Here is a 16,282-nt window from a genome sequence, read left to right as displayed (position 1 = left end):
CACTCTTCAGGATGTGAATGGTGTATGAATTTTTTGTTGAAGTCTGCAGTATAATTTGTTCAGAGGAAAGCTGATAATTACTTGGGGGAAGTGTTAAAACACTGCCATTGTGAAGAGTTGACTAGCAGATCCACAATTTCTCTGGTGAGCACAGCAACAAATTCTTTAAGGTCTACATCTTTATTGTTGTCCACAATCCTGATGCGTTTAATCTCAGAGAACCCCTAAAGTTAGGTTACATTCTTAAACATGTTTTACATACTTAATTTTTTTATTTCGGTCTTGAGTTCTGAATTTTGAGATTATGTTACCTAAATGTGTGCTAAATGTGCCTGTTGCATTCTTTTTATGTGCCATAACGGACTCCCATGGTCAGTTTAATTTAGCATATGCTGAGAGTAGTGCAAATGCAGAGGTTAAGAGGTAAAACAAAAAATCAAACAGACACATAGGAGATAGCAAGTTACGGGTTCAATGGAATACATACATTTTATCAACTATATTTTACAGCATTATAGAAGACATTGGGAATCCTCTACAGCTAAATTGAAGTGATAGCGTACCAGATGAACGCACAGATAGCCAAGGTGGAGGAAATTAAAATCAAGATCTTAACACCATGTAAATAGGAATAGATGTTTTTTGGGGGGAAAAAACTAATAAAGTCATAAGCTGGACATAGTCAAAAATAAAAGATGGTGTAACTATTTCATAAGTTATTCTCTTGCAGAAACAGATGCTGGAACTGAAATTCCAAGACTTGTGCCAGGAACATTCAAGAGACTTCAAAAGACAACTTGAATTCCATCAGGATCGAAGACAACTTGAATTCCATCAGGATCGAATTAGGTGGTAAATGTGTAGGGCCACGTAGAGAAAACTATTTATTAACCATTGTGCTGTGATAAGAATGAAAGAAAATAGTCTGGAAGGCTCTGTGGACATTAGTAGCAAACAGCTCAATGGATTAAGTTATTTCAAGAATTTTGGCAAAGCACAAGAGAGAAAAAGCAACAAGGATCATTGTCATAAAATATGCAATAATAAAAATATTAATACTCCTTCTTGCCATTTATAGTATGGGTCAAACTTATAACCAGTGCCCTAGTAAACGGATGGCAATCAAGGACCACATTATTTAATACCATTTGTATTTCCAATAATGCACATCCTATGATCAGGAAAACATTGTTGGAGGATTTCATTGGACAACCTCATGATGGGAGCAGTATAGTGTATACCTCAAAAAACAGAACCTGGTGTTAATTAAATTCAATTAATTAAAGCGGCAAAATATGCACTGCAAAAAAATTGTAGTGAAAATTCTCTATCCTTGTTTTGTTTAGTTCTTCGTCGCATTAGGAACATCGGCTGCTGTGCAAGGTGGTTGCCTATAAAATAAGCAATAACCTGCCACTGCACCTGGTTCTCATTTACTTCTCCTATAGTTGATCAATCAGCACCCTGATAAAATAAATGGCGAGGTTGCCGCCTGCCAATGTTTTCTGCTATACTAATTCAATCCAAACCTTATTGATTTAAGACGTCCACAGAGATCATCAAAGCAGGATTAATAATGATGAAATTGTGTCTAAGATACACACACAAAATAGTAAAATTCGAATCAGAATATTGACACTAAAATTGCACACTTGTTTATGCTTCTGGAAACCCTCATGTCAGTTTCGAAACCTGGTAATTCATTACTCCGATGTCACACCTGTGAAAAATCATACTTGTAGACGGAAACGGAGCTCTGCTGGACACTGATTCACTGCCTTTCCTGGGTCAGCATTAATACATGGGAGATGGTGGAGTGGCAACTGACTGCCCTGTGTCTTCTCTCACGGGCCTGGAACCTGAGGAAGGCAGAGAGATGCAGAGGTGGCTTGTACACCGTCAGTGTCAGCCCCGCGCTCACCCGAGGCTGCCATGGGATTGAAACCTGCTTCCATCGGAACCACTGCCAGCATGGCGCCAGCTCTCCGAGTGAAATCGGGTTGGGAAAATTAGGAAAGGCCCAGAGGGGGGGTGAAGGAAAATGGCAAGACACTGTGCATGTTTTGAATGCGCGTTCTGCTGTGGGTAAATACGGCGGCCAAGGGGAGGACAACAGATCTTTTTCGTTTTGGGTGAGAAAAAGGAAGTTGCTGCCAATGGTGATGGTAGAGTGTGCCAGGATGCCATGTATCATGTTTATTATATTTGGGCATCTGAAAAGAGAGATTACCAGAGGGTGCTGAGCGGGAGCCTGAACACTAGCTGCTTGAATCTTTTAACGTACAGCATGATTTTAATGGGGACTGAGGCCTTGTTTGCATGGCTCCTCACACTCCTCTGTTTCTGAACTACTGTTCAAATCAAGAGAAGGGAGTTTACAGATCATACACTTGTGACTGTGTAGTTGTCAATAACATGGATTTTTTCCCTACAAATATACTGTTTGATGTCACTTGGAACCAGTCACAAGCCCTTAACCAGCGGTAGATGTTTGGAGTACATGGTCCCAAGAAACAACTACAGTGTGGGGGGTCTCAGGCTTGGACAGGGGTGTAGACCCGCACACAATATCTTTGGAGGATAGCACGATATGGTGACATTTTAAAGCTCACAACGTATTTTGTGGTAATCTTTAATTATTAGTGTTGTTCTATCTTTACAGGTATTTGTGTTATTTAGCTGAAATTAAATAGCAAATCATGCATTTAAAGTACAGTAAGCCAGGACCGTGGAGAAGTGTGGCACAATGGTTAGAGCGGCAGATCATGAAGCAGAGATCTGGCTCAAGACCAGGGTTCAAGTCCCGCTTCGGCAGGTCTTGGGCTCAATTCCCTTGGACCAGATAATTCTCGCCTTGGTGCCTAATCTAATTAATGGGTGCAACTCTGGGCAGTAGCTTGCTTAATCTCCACAATGGCCCCACCAGTGCTTGGATGCCTGGCTTCACCCTGGGGGTGCCCAGGAGTGGGCACCTCACAGGGAAAAGCCAGGAGGAGTTCCATAGCGGTATGAGTACAGCGCCTTGAGACCCTAACAGGTGAGTAGTGCGCTATACAAGTGCAAAGTTTACAGTTTATTAGAGAATCTGCAACACTAAGAAAAGAAGAAAAGTGTTTGATGGTGGAATAAAAAGGCATGGTGTGCAATCGAAACAAGGCAGTTTTGGAATTCAGCATACTGTGCATGCAGCAGGATAGCAATATGGAAGCACTACTTGTCTCCAGTCTTATAGAGAAGGCATGCAGCCTTCTCCCATTGCCAGAAACCGAAAAGTTGTGTTGAATGGCTTCTTCCAGTATGCTACTATTGTTCTCAATCTTTCACAAACACAAAGGGTTTCATAAAAATTACCTTTAAACGTATCCAACTCTCCAAAACGAGCTGCCACCGATGTCCTAAATAAAGCACATACTTCAAACATCAAAGTGAAAAACAAGCATTGTTAAATTGTGTTACAATATTGGCTGGCTCTTTTCTGTGAAAAAGTTTTATCCTGTACTTGACAGTGAATGGGCCATAGACAGCGTAAATTGCCTAATAGTTTTCAAACATGGTTTTAGAAATTATGCTTCCACCCACCTTGACAATGCCATGTGCGAACTTCATGCCCCATGGAAAATGGAAAATGTTTTATGCCACTGAAAGCAAGATATGTTTTTGAAATAGCTATATCTAAAATAAAATAAAAAAAGGTACAGGCAGGTTCCATGGAGAAAGTGCACTGCATTCATTTTTCCTGTAAACAATCTCACGTTGAAGTCAGCCAAAAGCAAAATCCCTTAAAGACACAGCTTGACATTTGGCCTTGGTCTTTGAATACCCAGCAAATGTGATGAGATAAGAAATGCAGGCCCGTTTATTACAGAAAAGACAGTTGTGAAAGTACACTGTAAACATGGCTTTGGCATGGGCAGGTACGAAACCTGCAAATATAAACCCGGAGTGTGTGAGTAACAAACCACAAAGCCAATGGCAAGCAGTGGGTATTATGCATTCCAAGGTCAACTTTCTGAAACTCCCCAAGCTGTCTTTCACAAACCAGACAGCCGCACTGTCTGTTAGGATGTGACCTAAAAAGGATTTAAAGACAGTGTAATAATAGTTTCAGGAGTACAAAAAGCTCCCAGGGTAGCTTTAGGAGAAAGGCATTCTAGATCTGATAGTAAATTGCCTTAGTTCGTTTTATATTCTTCTTGTAGGAGCACCATTGGAGTTGTCAGTTCCTAGTCAAGTCTGGTATCTCTGTTACTCAACACTGACATACAAACCCATACATAAGACTCTCAGGACTTTTCAAAGTGGTCTCATGTAGAACAAACGTAATTGATCACAATTGGCAAATGACTGTGGAGCCTCAACTTTTTATCCAGTGTTATAAAAAAAGGAAAATAAAAGTGAAATAAACTGATTGTAAAGAAATGAGGTAAAGGAAAGATGACATACCTATGCAAAGCTTATGCTATCCATGGCGTACCTGTAGGCTTCCCAGTGAAAATATGGAAGGTAGGAAAAGACGGATAGAGAGCCCCTAGAAATAAAAATGCTTGAAAAAGAAGGATACATATATGTTTTGCACATGTGTCCCCTAGATAAGCAATCAAGTAATGTAGTCCATATATTAGACTTTTGAAATTAAGGTTTGCAAATTCAAGAGGATTATTTCCTATGCATGAGACCCATCACTTTCAGTACCTCAGGGTACAGTGACAGTAGAATATTCAAGTACCTCGTACAGAAGCGTGCCTTACAGACACTACAGATGCAGAAGAGGTCAGACATGCATATGGTTTATTTTAGCATCTTCAAGTTTAAAAAGAAGCTTCAGGCTGAGGAAAAATTAAGTCTGGCTTGCTCTCCTGTCTTCATGATGGTGAAAAATATGCAGCCATTAGTTTGTTGATTTGAAAATATATAGCACAAAATAAGTTCCATACACTGTTATACAATATTTTTCAGCATTGGCTCCCTATGTCAAAACTTTGTAAAGCAAGTACATGTTTGTGTGAGATTTAATGTGACCAAAGATGTAAACCATAGCTGCCAATCAATAAAAAGCCCCTATGGAACATAATGGCAAAATCATAAAATGACGGACGGAGGAAAGTCAATAGGAGCATTTTTTAACGTTATGTTTCTTCTTGATTTTACTGAGGCACAGCCCAGTTTTTTTACATTACTATATGGAAAACATCAGTGAGGTTAATACCATAAGGTATGTGGCAGGCACATGTTATTACGTGGCTGCCACATACCATATGGAGAAACCGCAGCACTCATCCTGCTGGACCTCTCGGCCGCTTTCGACACGGTATGTCATCACACCCTCCGCACACGACTCCACAACGCCGGAATCCACGACAAGGCTCTCAACTGGATCTCATCATTTCTCACTGGAAGAACCCAGAGAGTCCGCCTTCCGCCATCCCTGTCAGAGGCCTCCAAGATCATCTGTGGCGTCCCTCAAGGATCCTCCCTCAGCCCAACGCTCTTCAATGTCTACATGGTCCCCCTCGCCAACATCGCACGGACACACCACATCAACATAGTATCATACACAGACGACACCCAGCTGATCCTCTCCCTCACAAAAGACCCCACTACTGCCAAAAACAACCTACACAATGGACTTCACGCCATCTCCAAATGGATGGAATCTAGCCGCCTCAAACTAAACACCGAAAAAACAGAGATCGTCATCTTCGGTTCCAACCCCTCAGCATGGAACGACTCCTGGTGGCCCAACTCCGTAGGCACCGCACCCTTGCCCACCACCCACGCTCGCAACCTGGGCTTCATCCTGGACTCCACTCTCAGCATGACCCAACAGGTCAATGCAGTCTCCTCCTCCTGCTACAACACTCTCTGCATGCTCCGCAAGATCTTCAAATGGATCCCCGTTTAGACCAGGAAAACCGTCACCCACGCCCTGGTGAGCAGCAGATTGGACTACGGCAACGCCCTATATGCAGGAATAACGGCCAAGCTACAACAAATCCAGAACACTTCCGCCCACCTCATCCTTGACGTCCCGCGCCACAACCACACCTCCCCCCTCCTCAGAGACCTGCACTGGCTACCCGTACTGAAAAGGATCACTTTCAAACTCCTTTCCCACGCTCACAAAGCTCTCTACAACACTGGCCCAGCCTCAACAACAGACTTAACTTCCATGCTCCCACATGCCTTCTTCGCTCCACCAACCTTGCTCTCGCCGCCGTCCCCCGCATCCGCCACACCACCGCCGGAGGAAGATCCTTCTCACACCTCGCCGCCAAGATCTGGAACTCACTACCTCTCCAGCTACGCCAGACCCAAGACCCCCTAACGTTCAGGTGGCGCCACAAAACATGGCTTTTCGACCAGTAGCTTCCCCTCCCCCAGGGCCTTGAGACCCTAACGGGTGAGTAGAGCGCTTTATAAATATTCTGAGCGATTGATTGATTACGTATATCTAGGCAAACTGATAGATGTTCACCCCTTTATAGAAGGTAGGGTTGGTGGGACATGGACAAGGACACTGTTTGGTGGTTGTAAGCAATAAGAACGTGGAATTCCAGGCTTCCCTTGTTACTCAGTTAGCAACTTGTTCAGGTAGGCATGCCAGAAAAAGATAGCAAACAGGACATTTAAAAAAAAACTAGCCTGCCATGTGAAGGACCTTACATCCCTTAAGCAGGAATGCCAGCACTGGGGAGTCTCTGTAGCAAAGAGGGCAGGCAGGTTCAAGACTCTTAAGGAAGCGTGTCTGTCCAGCAACAGAGTTCCCAACCTCTGTCCTTCTTCCCTGACTCTCTACTACCTCTGTTTGACTATGGAGTAGCTCTAGAAGAGATGTAAATCAAGTTTGCCTTTATTTGATACTAGTACATTAGACAAGAAAATGGTAGCAGCATGCAGAAGATGGGATGAAGCATGGGAAAATGAACCTCAAGTTGCTAACCAGTTTATTGGTGTTAGAAATGGGGTCTTTGGTTGGCAGTCAGATTACCCCCTGTCCTAGCATGGACCCTCACTCTAGTCAGGGTAAAGGAGAATCACCCTTAGTTAACCTCCGCTTACCCCCTTGGTAGCTTGGCACGAACAGGCCGGCTTAACTTCAGAAGCAATTTGTAAAGTATTTGTACCAAAACAAACAGTAATACAGTGGAAACACTACAAAATGAACACCACACCAGTTGAGAAAAATAGGTAATATTTATCTTAATCAAACAAGACCAGAACGACAAAAATCAAACATACACAAGTCAAGATGAGAATTTGAAAAAGAATAAGAGACTTAAGCCCTCATTATGACATTGGCGGTAAATGCCACTTACCGCCACGCTGACGGCAGCCAACATACCGCCACGGTGGCGAATATCCGTTCACCATATTATGACACACACACATCAATCCAACAGAATACGGCCACATACACAAATCCACCAGCCCAAAGGTCAGTGATAAAGTGGTGGTACCAACACCCATACCGTTATGCCAACAAAACAACGCCCATCACATTATGACCCACGAATCACCACGGCGGACATTCAATGGTGGTAAACCATTGGTGGTACATGCCGCCGCACTCAGAATGCACACCCACATACAAAACAACACATCATTGGCCAATACTAAAGAAACACACCTGACACTCATACACACACCACACACTCACAGCACTATAAAACACACACCCACATTACTTACAACCCTTTACGAATACAAATCATTGCCACCAGACTGACATCAAAACCACTGCGACAGCTAGACACACACTACTTACACCCATACATCCCTCACTTACCCCACATCACTCCCCCACCACTTTACTCAACACACTCTCACCAACACACACCACACAACTCCCATGTCCCCACAAAGACACCTCCGTTTCACGGATGAGGAGGTAAGGGTCATGGTGGCGGAAATTGTCAGGGTAGAGGCACAGCTGTTTGGAGCCCAGGTACAGTAGATATCCATTGCAAGGAAGATGGAGCTATGGTGGAGAATTGTGGACAGGGTGAACGCCGTGGGCCAGCACCCAAAAACAAGGGACGACATAAGGAAGAGGTGGAACGACCTATGGCGGAAGGTACGTTCAATAGCAGCAAGGCACCAGCTCGCAACACAGACGACTGGCAATGGATCCCCACCTCCTCCCCCACAGCTCACAGCATGGGTGGAGCAAGTCTTGGCATTACTGCATCCTGGGGGACTCACTGGAGCAGCCAGAGGACTGGACACTGGTAAATCTACATTTACTACTTATCACCCGCCATAACTGCATGCCATTTCATACCCTCACCCTCCCTCTCATCTCTCCACTCCATCCCACATTCTGCACCTACACATATGACTAACCCCAATGCCAGGCCCTGCATGCGATACCAATGCATGGACAGCCCTCCCAGCCATGCATGGACACCATCACAAAAGCATGCACAGCATAGGGGAACTAACAATCCCACAATACATCATCATACAGAAGCAAAAGGTGGCAGGGCAACGCCAATGATAGAGGGGAAGCCAGGGATGTACAGTATGTCATAAACATGAAGCATAATACATCACTTACATCCCCACAGGTACCCCAGCCAATGTCAGTGGAGAGGCAGTGTTAGGACTATCCAGTCCCCCAACAGAAGATGCCAACAGTGATGATAGTAATTCCTGGACTTCTGGATCTGGATGATGTACCTGGCCCATCAGGGACCACTGGACAGCCAGTCATCCAAGCCCACTCACTGACCAAACCCAGAGCCTCTCCCTCCAGTATCCCACACCTCAGCACCCACCCAGCGTACCCACACCTCTGTCCCCAGGGCACGTCAATCAGCAGTGTGACCACCTGTAGAGGGCCCCCAGGCCACACCTCGCCCTCAAGACAATCAGGGACCCGGGGTCAGTGGCAGTGGGCACACCGTTCAGGGGACAGATGCTCAGGCCAACAGGTGCACTGGGAAGACTGCTGTGCACCCGGCGGAGGACAGGACCTGGGAACTGACTCTCCAGGAGGCACTCTCCGAGATCCTAGGAGCCTACCAACATTCCCAGGACAGGAAGGGCCAGATCCTTGATAACTTGCTGGAGAACAGGCAGCTGCAGGAGGAACAGTATCAGGGGATCATGGAGGACTTGCAGGCCATTAACACCACCCTGATCTCCATAGCAGGGGTGCTGGCAGACATGGCCAACATCATGAGGGAGGCAACAGCACACCAGCGGGCCCCTATCACTAACCAGTCCATTGACTAGCCATCCACTTCCACTGCTGCTAGTAAGCAGGAGGCCCCGCAACAGGACACACAGGCCACCAGCATCCCTCCCCCTGCAGAAGGTGAACCACCCCGCAAACGTTCCAAGCCAGAGACACTTGCCAAGACCACCACCAGGAAATGAAACTCTCCTGATTGTCCCCCTTGTGTCCCACTCAGTCACCTTGTCCACCCCGTTCCATTGCACTTTCACCTCAATGTCTTAGCAGTACAATAAACACCCTTGAACACAACTTGACTACTAGTATTTTATGTGTTGAAAATGTGTATTTATGGAAACAGACACATCCATTGCAAATGAACTCTATACTGTGAGAGCATAGAAATAATGACCTGTAGCTGGCTGTAGTCAGCACATCAGTGGACAGTTATTATATCACCAACATCTGTAAAATGATAAACCATAGGTGACAGTAAGTAGAGAGATAAAAGGAAGTTAATGCCATCATGCTACAGCCACACAGAATACACCACTAGTCTTAGAAATGTGCAGTTGCACTGACTCCCCTGTGTGTCATTGGAAGTACTGATGGATAACTGATGTTCTGTTGTCCTCATCCTCAGCCTTTCATCCTCACTGTCATCACGGTCTACTGCTGCCACAGGGGCATCTCCTGCCTCCTCCTCCTGCAGAAAGGGTACATGGCGACTGAGGGCCAGGTTGTGCAGACCTTCTCCGGTGAGTAGCACAGGGATCCACCGGTCAGATGGAGGCACCTGAACCTGGCCTTCAGGAGGCCAAAGGTCCTCTTGATGACCCGCCTGGTAAGCCCATGTTCCTCATTATAACATTCCTCTGACCCTGTCCTCGCATTCCTCACAGGGGTTAGCAGCCACAATAGGTTTGGGTAGCCAGAGTTACCTGCAAGTATTGAGGGAGCACATTTAGCCTCACACAATCCTATGAGGTTAACACCAGAGGCATACACTAACATAGAGCGGGTGGGGACCAAGGCTCACCTATTAGCCACACCCTGTGCCTCTGTAGTTGAGCCATCACATTTGGGATGCTGCTATTCCTCAGAACAGAGGCATCATGCACCGACCCAGGATACTTAGCATTGACGTGGGAGATGTATTGGTCCACCAGGCACACCATCTTCACATTCAGTGAGTGGAAACTCTTACGATTCCTGAACACCTGTTCATTCTGGCGGTGGGGGGGACAAACACAATATGTGTACTGTCAATTGCCCCAATAATATTGGGGATATGTCCCATTGCATAGAATCCGGCCTTCACAGTGGCCGAATCTTCCACCTGGAGGAAAGCAATGTAGCTGCACATGTGTTTTACCAGGGCAGACAACACTCTTGCCAGCACGAGTAAGAACATTGGCTGTGACATTCCTGCTGCCAAGCCCACTGTCACTTGGAAAGAACCTTTTGCTAGGAATGGAGCACTGATAGCACTTGCACAAGAGGGGGGATCCCAGTTGGATGAAGGATAGATGATATCAAGTCAGGCTCCAATTGGGCACACAGCTCTGTGATTGTATATAGGTGAGGATAATGTTCCTGTCCAGTCTATAGGTGAGGGTAATGTTCCTGTCCTCCAGTGTAGCTAAGTCCACCAGGCGTCTGTACACGGGGGTTTGTCTCCACCTCCTATTCATCCGCAGCGATAGGTATCTAAGGGACACAACAGTGAGTAGGCTGTCACAACTGGAACAATGAAACCACAACTGCAGTCCACATGGTGTACTTATGTATTAGGACCATGTTAATGGCAAAGTATATGCCAATCTAATCTGTGATGCAGTAATTGTCAATTGAACTGTTTCCCATCCTTTGAAGTGGCGAGCGCCTGTCCTGTATGTAGGGACAGGTTGAACTGAAGTAATTCCGTCGATGTTGGGTGTCGTGGCGGAAGGCGGTCTTGCACCGACGTGCAGTTCCTCATTGGAAAATATGGGGCTCCATGGAGTACAGTGGCCAATGGAGATCTACGCCGGTGTGACGGTGTAAACCGCTGCAGACGTGACTGCCATTTTCTATCTGATTCCTAACTTGTTTCCTGATAACAGGAGAACACATACACTGCGTGTGCTTCTGTGACCTGTGTCTGGAACCTACCATGGCCCGTGTGACCGGGGTAAGGTCCCCTGCATTCACTTCGGAGGAGCTGGAGCCGCTGGTGGATGGGGTCCTACCCCAGTACGGATAGCTGTATGGACCAACAGGTGAGAACACTTTGGGCAAGATGCATGTGGGAAGGATGCATGGAGATGTGTGTGCAAGCATTGTGTAAGAGGGGTGGCGGTGTACATGGTGCGCGCTGGGCTATGTGTATGCCAATGGTGATGGAAACGGGTATGGTGGGCCATTTGTGTGACAGGCTGGACTGTTTGTTTAATGGTGTTCTCCTGTCTGTATTACCTCTGCAGGTCAGCTCCCATCAAAAGAAGGGAATATGGCGTGACATCGCCGAGGCCTATGGTAGGCGGAGCACCCACTGTCAGAAACGGTGTGAGAACCTGAGACGCTGGGCACAGAAGACCGCGGAGGCCCAGCTGGTGATGGCCTCCCAACGAGAAAGGGGTGCCCGCCGGACCCTGACCCCCCTGATGGCTCGCATACTGGCAGTGGCCTACCCTGAGCTGGATGGGCTTTTGAGGGAATCACAGCAGCCACATTTGGGTGAGTACAGTGGGTATCATTACATATTTTGGCTGGTGGGGTGGTATCCGGGTGGTGGATGTGTGTTAGTGGGTGCCCCTAATGCCACGCCAGACATTGCAGCGTGGGTCATCTGAAGGGTAATGGGTGTATGGCAAATACAGGTAACCTAACTTGTTAGCAGTTCTTTTCAGTCAGGGCATCGAGGGTCCCAAGAGTGCTGCAGTTGGCAGTGTGTTGTCCTCATCTTGCCTTAGTGGCTAGCCATATCACTGGTAGTGCAATGCACAGTGCTTAAGACTGTTCCCTGTGTGTGACGGTGATGTGTATGCCAATAGTGGTGTTGGTACAGTAATTGACCCAGTGCATCCTTTGTCTCTCTCCCCCTCTTTCTTGTTTTGTCATTCTGTCCTTGTGTGCATTAGCATCATCTGGCAGAGGAGCAGGTGCACTGGCGACAGAAGGAACTGCATCCCACAGGACCCAGGAGGCAGAGTCCACTGACCCGAGAGAACCAGTGGGACGAAGGGCGAGGGGAGCACCACAGCGGAGACTGGAGGAGACAACACAGAATCAGATACCCCCTCTGATGGGAGCTCCCTGGCAGTGCGGACACCTCTGTGACTACCCCAGCTGCAGGTACAGCCGCCACCCCGGTACCAGCTCCGCCCTGCCAGCAGCCCCTCAGCGAGTTGCCAGTGCCCGCTCACCCAGGTGGGTGGCCATCTCCTTCGCCCCAGGCACCGAAGTCCCTGCCCCAGTGAGACCTGCTGCCCTGAGTGAGGAGGCTATTGACCTCCTGAGATCCATCTCTGTAGGGCAGTCAACCATTGTAAATGCCATCCAGGGGTTGGCATCCCATATGCAGCAATGCAATGCATTCCTGGCGGGCATTCACGGTGGATTGGCGGCCCAACAGAGATCAATTCAGGCTCTGGCCTCCTCTCTGATGGCAGCCATTGTCCCTGTTTCTACCGTCCCCCCTCCAACTACCACTTCCCAGTTCCATTCTCCTCAACCCCAACCCAGTCACACATGCAGACGAGCATGCACACAAGACAACACACAAGAGTGGCACAGGCAAACACAAGCACCACACTTCATCACACAAGCACTCACGCAAACACTATTCAGTTGCAGACACAACACCATCCGCTACCTCCACTGTCTCACCTTCCTCCTCCTCCTCCACCTCCCTCCCAGTCATGTCCACACTCACACCTGCATGCACTACATCAACATCCACCACCAGCATCACCACACCAAGCAGCACACACACACCTCACTAGCAGACACTTCCACAACAGCCATGCACGCGTCCCCTCTGTCCTCTCCCACCCTGTCTGTTCCCCCCTCCTAAAGGACACAAACGCAAACACTTGCAAACCCAAGCCATCCACCTCACATCAGCAGACAGCCCATGCACCTGCACCCAAATCGAGCAGACATACATCTCCTACAACCACTCCCTCTACCTCCACTCCCATCACTCCTCCCGCCCAACCGACCCTAAAAAGCTTTTCCTAGCGCCACTTGACGCCTTCGCTCCCCTAGCCCCCGTCCTGCCCGTAAGAACAGGGTACCAAAGACACAGCCCAGGACCTCAGCCAAACAGTCCAAGGGGACTGTGGTGGCACCACCTACTTGTGGTGATAAGAATACCACACCTCCATCGAAGAAGGACCCTGCACCTCTATTGAAGAAGGGGAAGGAGCCTGCACCTCCATGCAAGAAGAGGAAGGAGTCTGCACCTCTATCCAAGAAGGGGAAGGAGCCTGCACCTCCAGGCAAGAAGAAGAAGGAGCCTGTACCTCCATCCAAGAAGGGGAAGAAGCCATCCACCCCTGCAAGGAAGGGTAAGGAATCCACGCTCCATGTAATGGAGGAGTCGAAGCCCTCTACTCCAGCGGAGGCTGTCAGGGTGACACCTCCACCACCACCAGCTGTCACAGGGCACCCCCCGGCAGCTGAGGAAGTGCAGCCATCACCAACTGCAGAGGCTACCCAGGAGGCACCTCCATCCACCACCACACCGCAGCCATCGGCAACTGCAGAGGCTGCCCAGGAGGCACCTCCATCCACCACCACACTGCAGCCATTAGCAACTGCAGAGGCTGCCCAGGAGGAACCTCAATCCGCCATGACACTGAAGCCATCAGCAACTGCAGAGGCTGCCCAGGAGGCACCTCCATCCACCAACACACTGCAGCCATCAGCAACTGCAGAGGCTGCCCAGGAGGCACCTCCATTCCCCAAAACACTCCAGCCGTCACCGCCAGCGGACGCCATGTAGGCCACCCTCCAGGGGCTGCTGTACAAGGGGCCCCATCCATAACCAGTGGGAAAGTCACCCACTCCAGAGACTGTGGCCTTGCACTCAAAAGGACAGAGCAATAGGCATGTTACCCCATCCATAACCAGTGGGAAAGTCACCCACTAGAGAGACTGTGGCCTTGCACTCCCCAGGACAGAGCAATGGGCATGTTCCCCCATCTAGAACCAGTGAGAAAGTCACCCACTCTGCCTTGCACTCCCCAGGGCAGAGCAATGGGCATGGAGCCCTATCCAGAGCCAGTGGGCTTGTTCCTGCATCCGGCTGAGGAGCCCCCCTCCACCTGTTCATTTGCAAACTGATTCCCCTGCAGAGTACTATCCAGGTGAAGTCAGGATTATGTTGGGCCTTAGACCGTGCCCTGTGGCCCTGTGGGCCCTTTGAACATTGGACTGGGCAGTGTCCCTTTGTGTACATGTGTACATATCTGTTTAATTGTCAATTCCATATTTATTAGCTGTTGATATGAATACATTCACTTTGGTCAGTTCCTGTTGTCCTTGCATTAGTCTGCTGTGTATCGGGTGCAAATTGTTTTTCGTGTGCAGCTGGTTGTGTGTATGGTGTGTGTAAGGTCTGTGTGTGTTGTGCATTTGTGTGTCACTCTTGTTTTCCTCCCTCCCTAATTTGCTAGGTGGCTGTACTCACCATCGTCGCCTTCGTCGGCGTTGATGTTCCAGATGGAGCATAACGTAGAAGATCATCGGGAAAACTTGGAGTTCGGGTTCCATGGCAGCATTCTTCTTCCCTGTGTCTCTGATGGTGAGTCTTTTCTCTTCTGTGATGCGTTTCCACCAGGCTTTTGATGGCGTTGGTACCGCCTTAATATGGTGGGCGGTACTTTGTCTTCCACCTGGCTGTTGGTGGCTAACGCCGTGGTGAGTGTTGTTTCCACCCCAGCAGTTAGTGTAGTACATTGGCTGTCTATGGGAGTTATTACCGCCATGGTCATAATTTGGCAGTAATTAAAGTCAGTCTGTTGGCGGTATTACCGCCACTTTATCACTCACTGCCAGGATCATAATGAGGGACTTAATCCTTAGAAAACAGTGAGAATGCTATTGTTATTGGCTTGCCCATGTCAACTGTTTTACTTTTCATTTTCAATCTATGTGGCAAGAAAAGTCCAGTTAGGAATTTACAACACTAATAGCTCTAACATGAGAAAACATGACACCTATTGCATTTCAAATGCTTGTTATGGGAATATGAACCCTTGCACGGTCCAGCTTCCATAACCCCTTAGGGCATGCTGGTTGGAGCTTTTAGGCCCAGAACTATTATGATTGATGTGGACTGGCAGCATCTATTATGGCTGTTTCATGGCCAACAAATCCATTCTTCACACCTATAGGTGGACGAGAATTGGGATCCTATAACTGTGTTGTAAATGAACAAGTGGGTTACTGAGATAAGCAATGAAGGGCACTCACCTGTAGTCATGCAAGGCACATGGCTGAGAATGTTTTTAAAAAGTGGCAGGCCACCTCTTAGGTGAATAAAGTTACAGCCTCATTTAAGAAAAAGATAGGCTACAACAGCTCCTGAGCTAAAGGGAAGGCCACATACAACCTGATGGGCATGACCACTGGACTGCCCATAACCCCAGCATCCCATGAAGCGATCAATCTGCGGTCATAGCCAAGCCTCCATTAACAGTAAAAAAGAGAGAACATGGTACTATAAGGTATAATTCAACCTCGATTTCTTTTTCATTAAACAATGCAAGTAGTACTTTAGAAAAGTGAGACCCGTGACTGTGCAGGGTTGTAGCCCAATCAGTATGGCTGACGCTTTCAGAACTGAGGATAGAATCATCCACTGGAAGCTGTCACAGAAGTGAACCAACAATGGGCAGGCTGAACTCAAAAATAAAAAGGTCTGACTTGCAACCCCTCCCCCCTTTGAATTATGAACAAAATTGCTTGATCATCACGCATGTGTAAATTACATCTTAGATGAGGAGATTCCCCTCCCAGCACAATGGAAGATGCCTGCTGGATGTTAAACGAATAATATAGTTTATTTCTATGTGCTTAGTGTTGCCCATCTTCACACACCACCCCTCCTCCACA

The 16,282-nt window shown here is 47.7% G+C and overlaps 1 protein-coding gene across 1 annotated transcript; it reads left to right on the top strand.

The window, feature by feature from the left end:
• The first annotated feature begins 13,754 nt into the window (after window positions 1-13,754).
• Window positions 13,755-14,168, top strand: LOC138301735 (mucin-7-like). Its single transcript, XM_069242244.1, has one exon. The coding sequence runs from the start codon at window positions 13,755-13,757 to the stop codon at window positions 14,166-14,168; it is 414 nt and encodes a 137-aa protein (XP_069098345.1).
• The last annotated feature ends 2,114 nt before the right edge of the window (window positions 14,169-16,282 follow it).

This window comes from Pleurodeles waltl, chromosome 6 (assembly GCF_031143425.1).
Source record: "Pleurodeles waltl isolate 20211129_DDA chromosome 6, aPleWal1.hap1.20221129, whole genome shotgun sequence".
Lineage (NCBI taxonomy): Eukaryota > Metazoa > Chordata > Amphibia > Caudata > Salamandridae > Pleurodeles > Pleurodeles waltl.
Note: the sequence above shows the minus strand (reverse complement) of the source record. Positions and strands in the feature narration are given on the sequence as shown.

Coding starts and splice junctions, on each gene's coding strand:
- LOC138301735 (XM_069242244.1), top strand. CDS start 13,755: ATGGAGGAGTCGAAGCCCTCTACTCCAGCGGAGGCTGTCAGGGTGACA.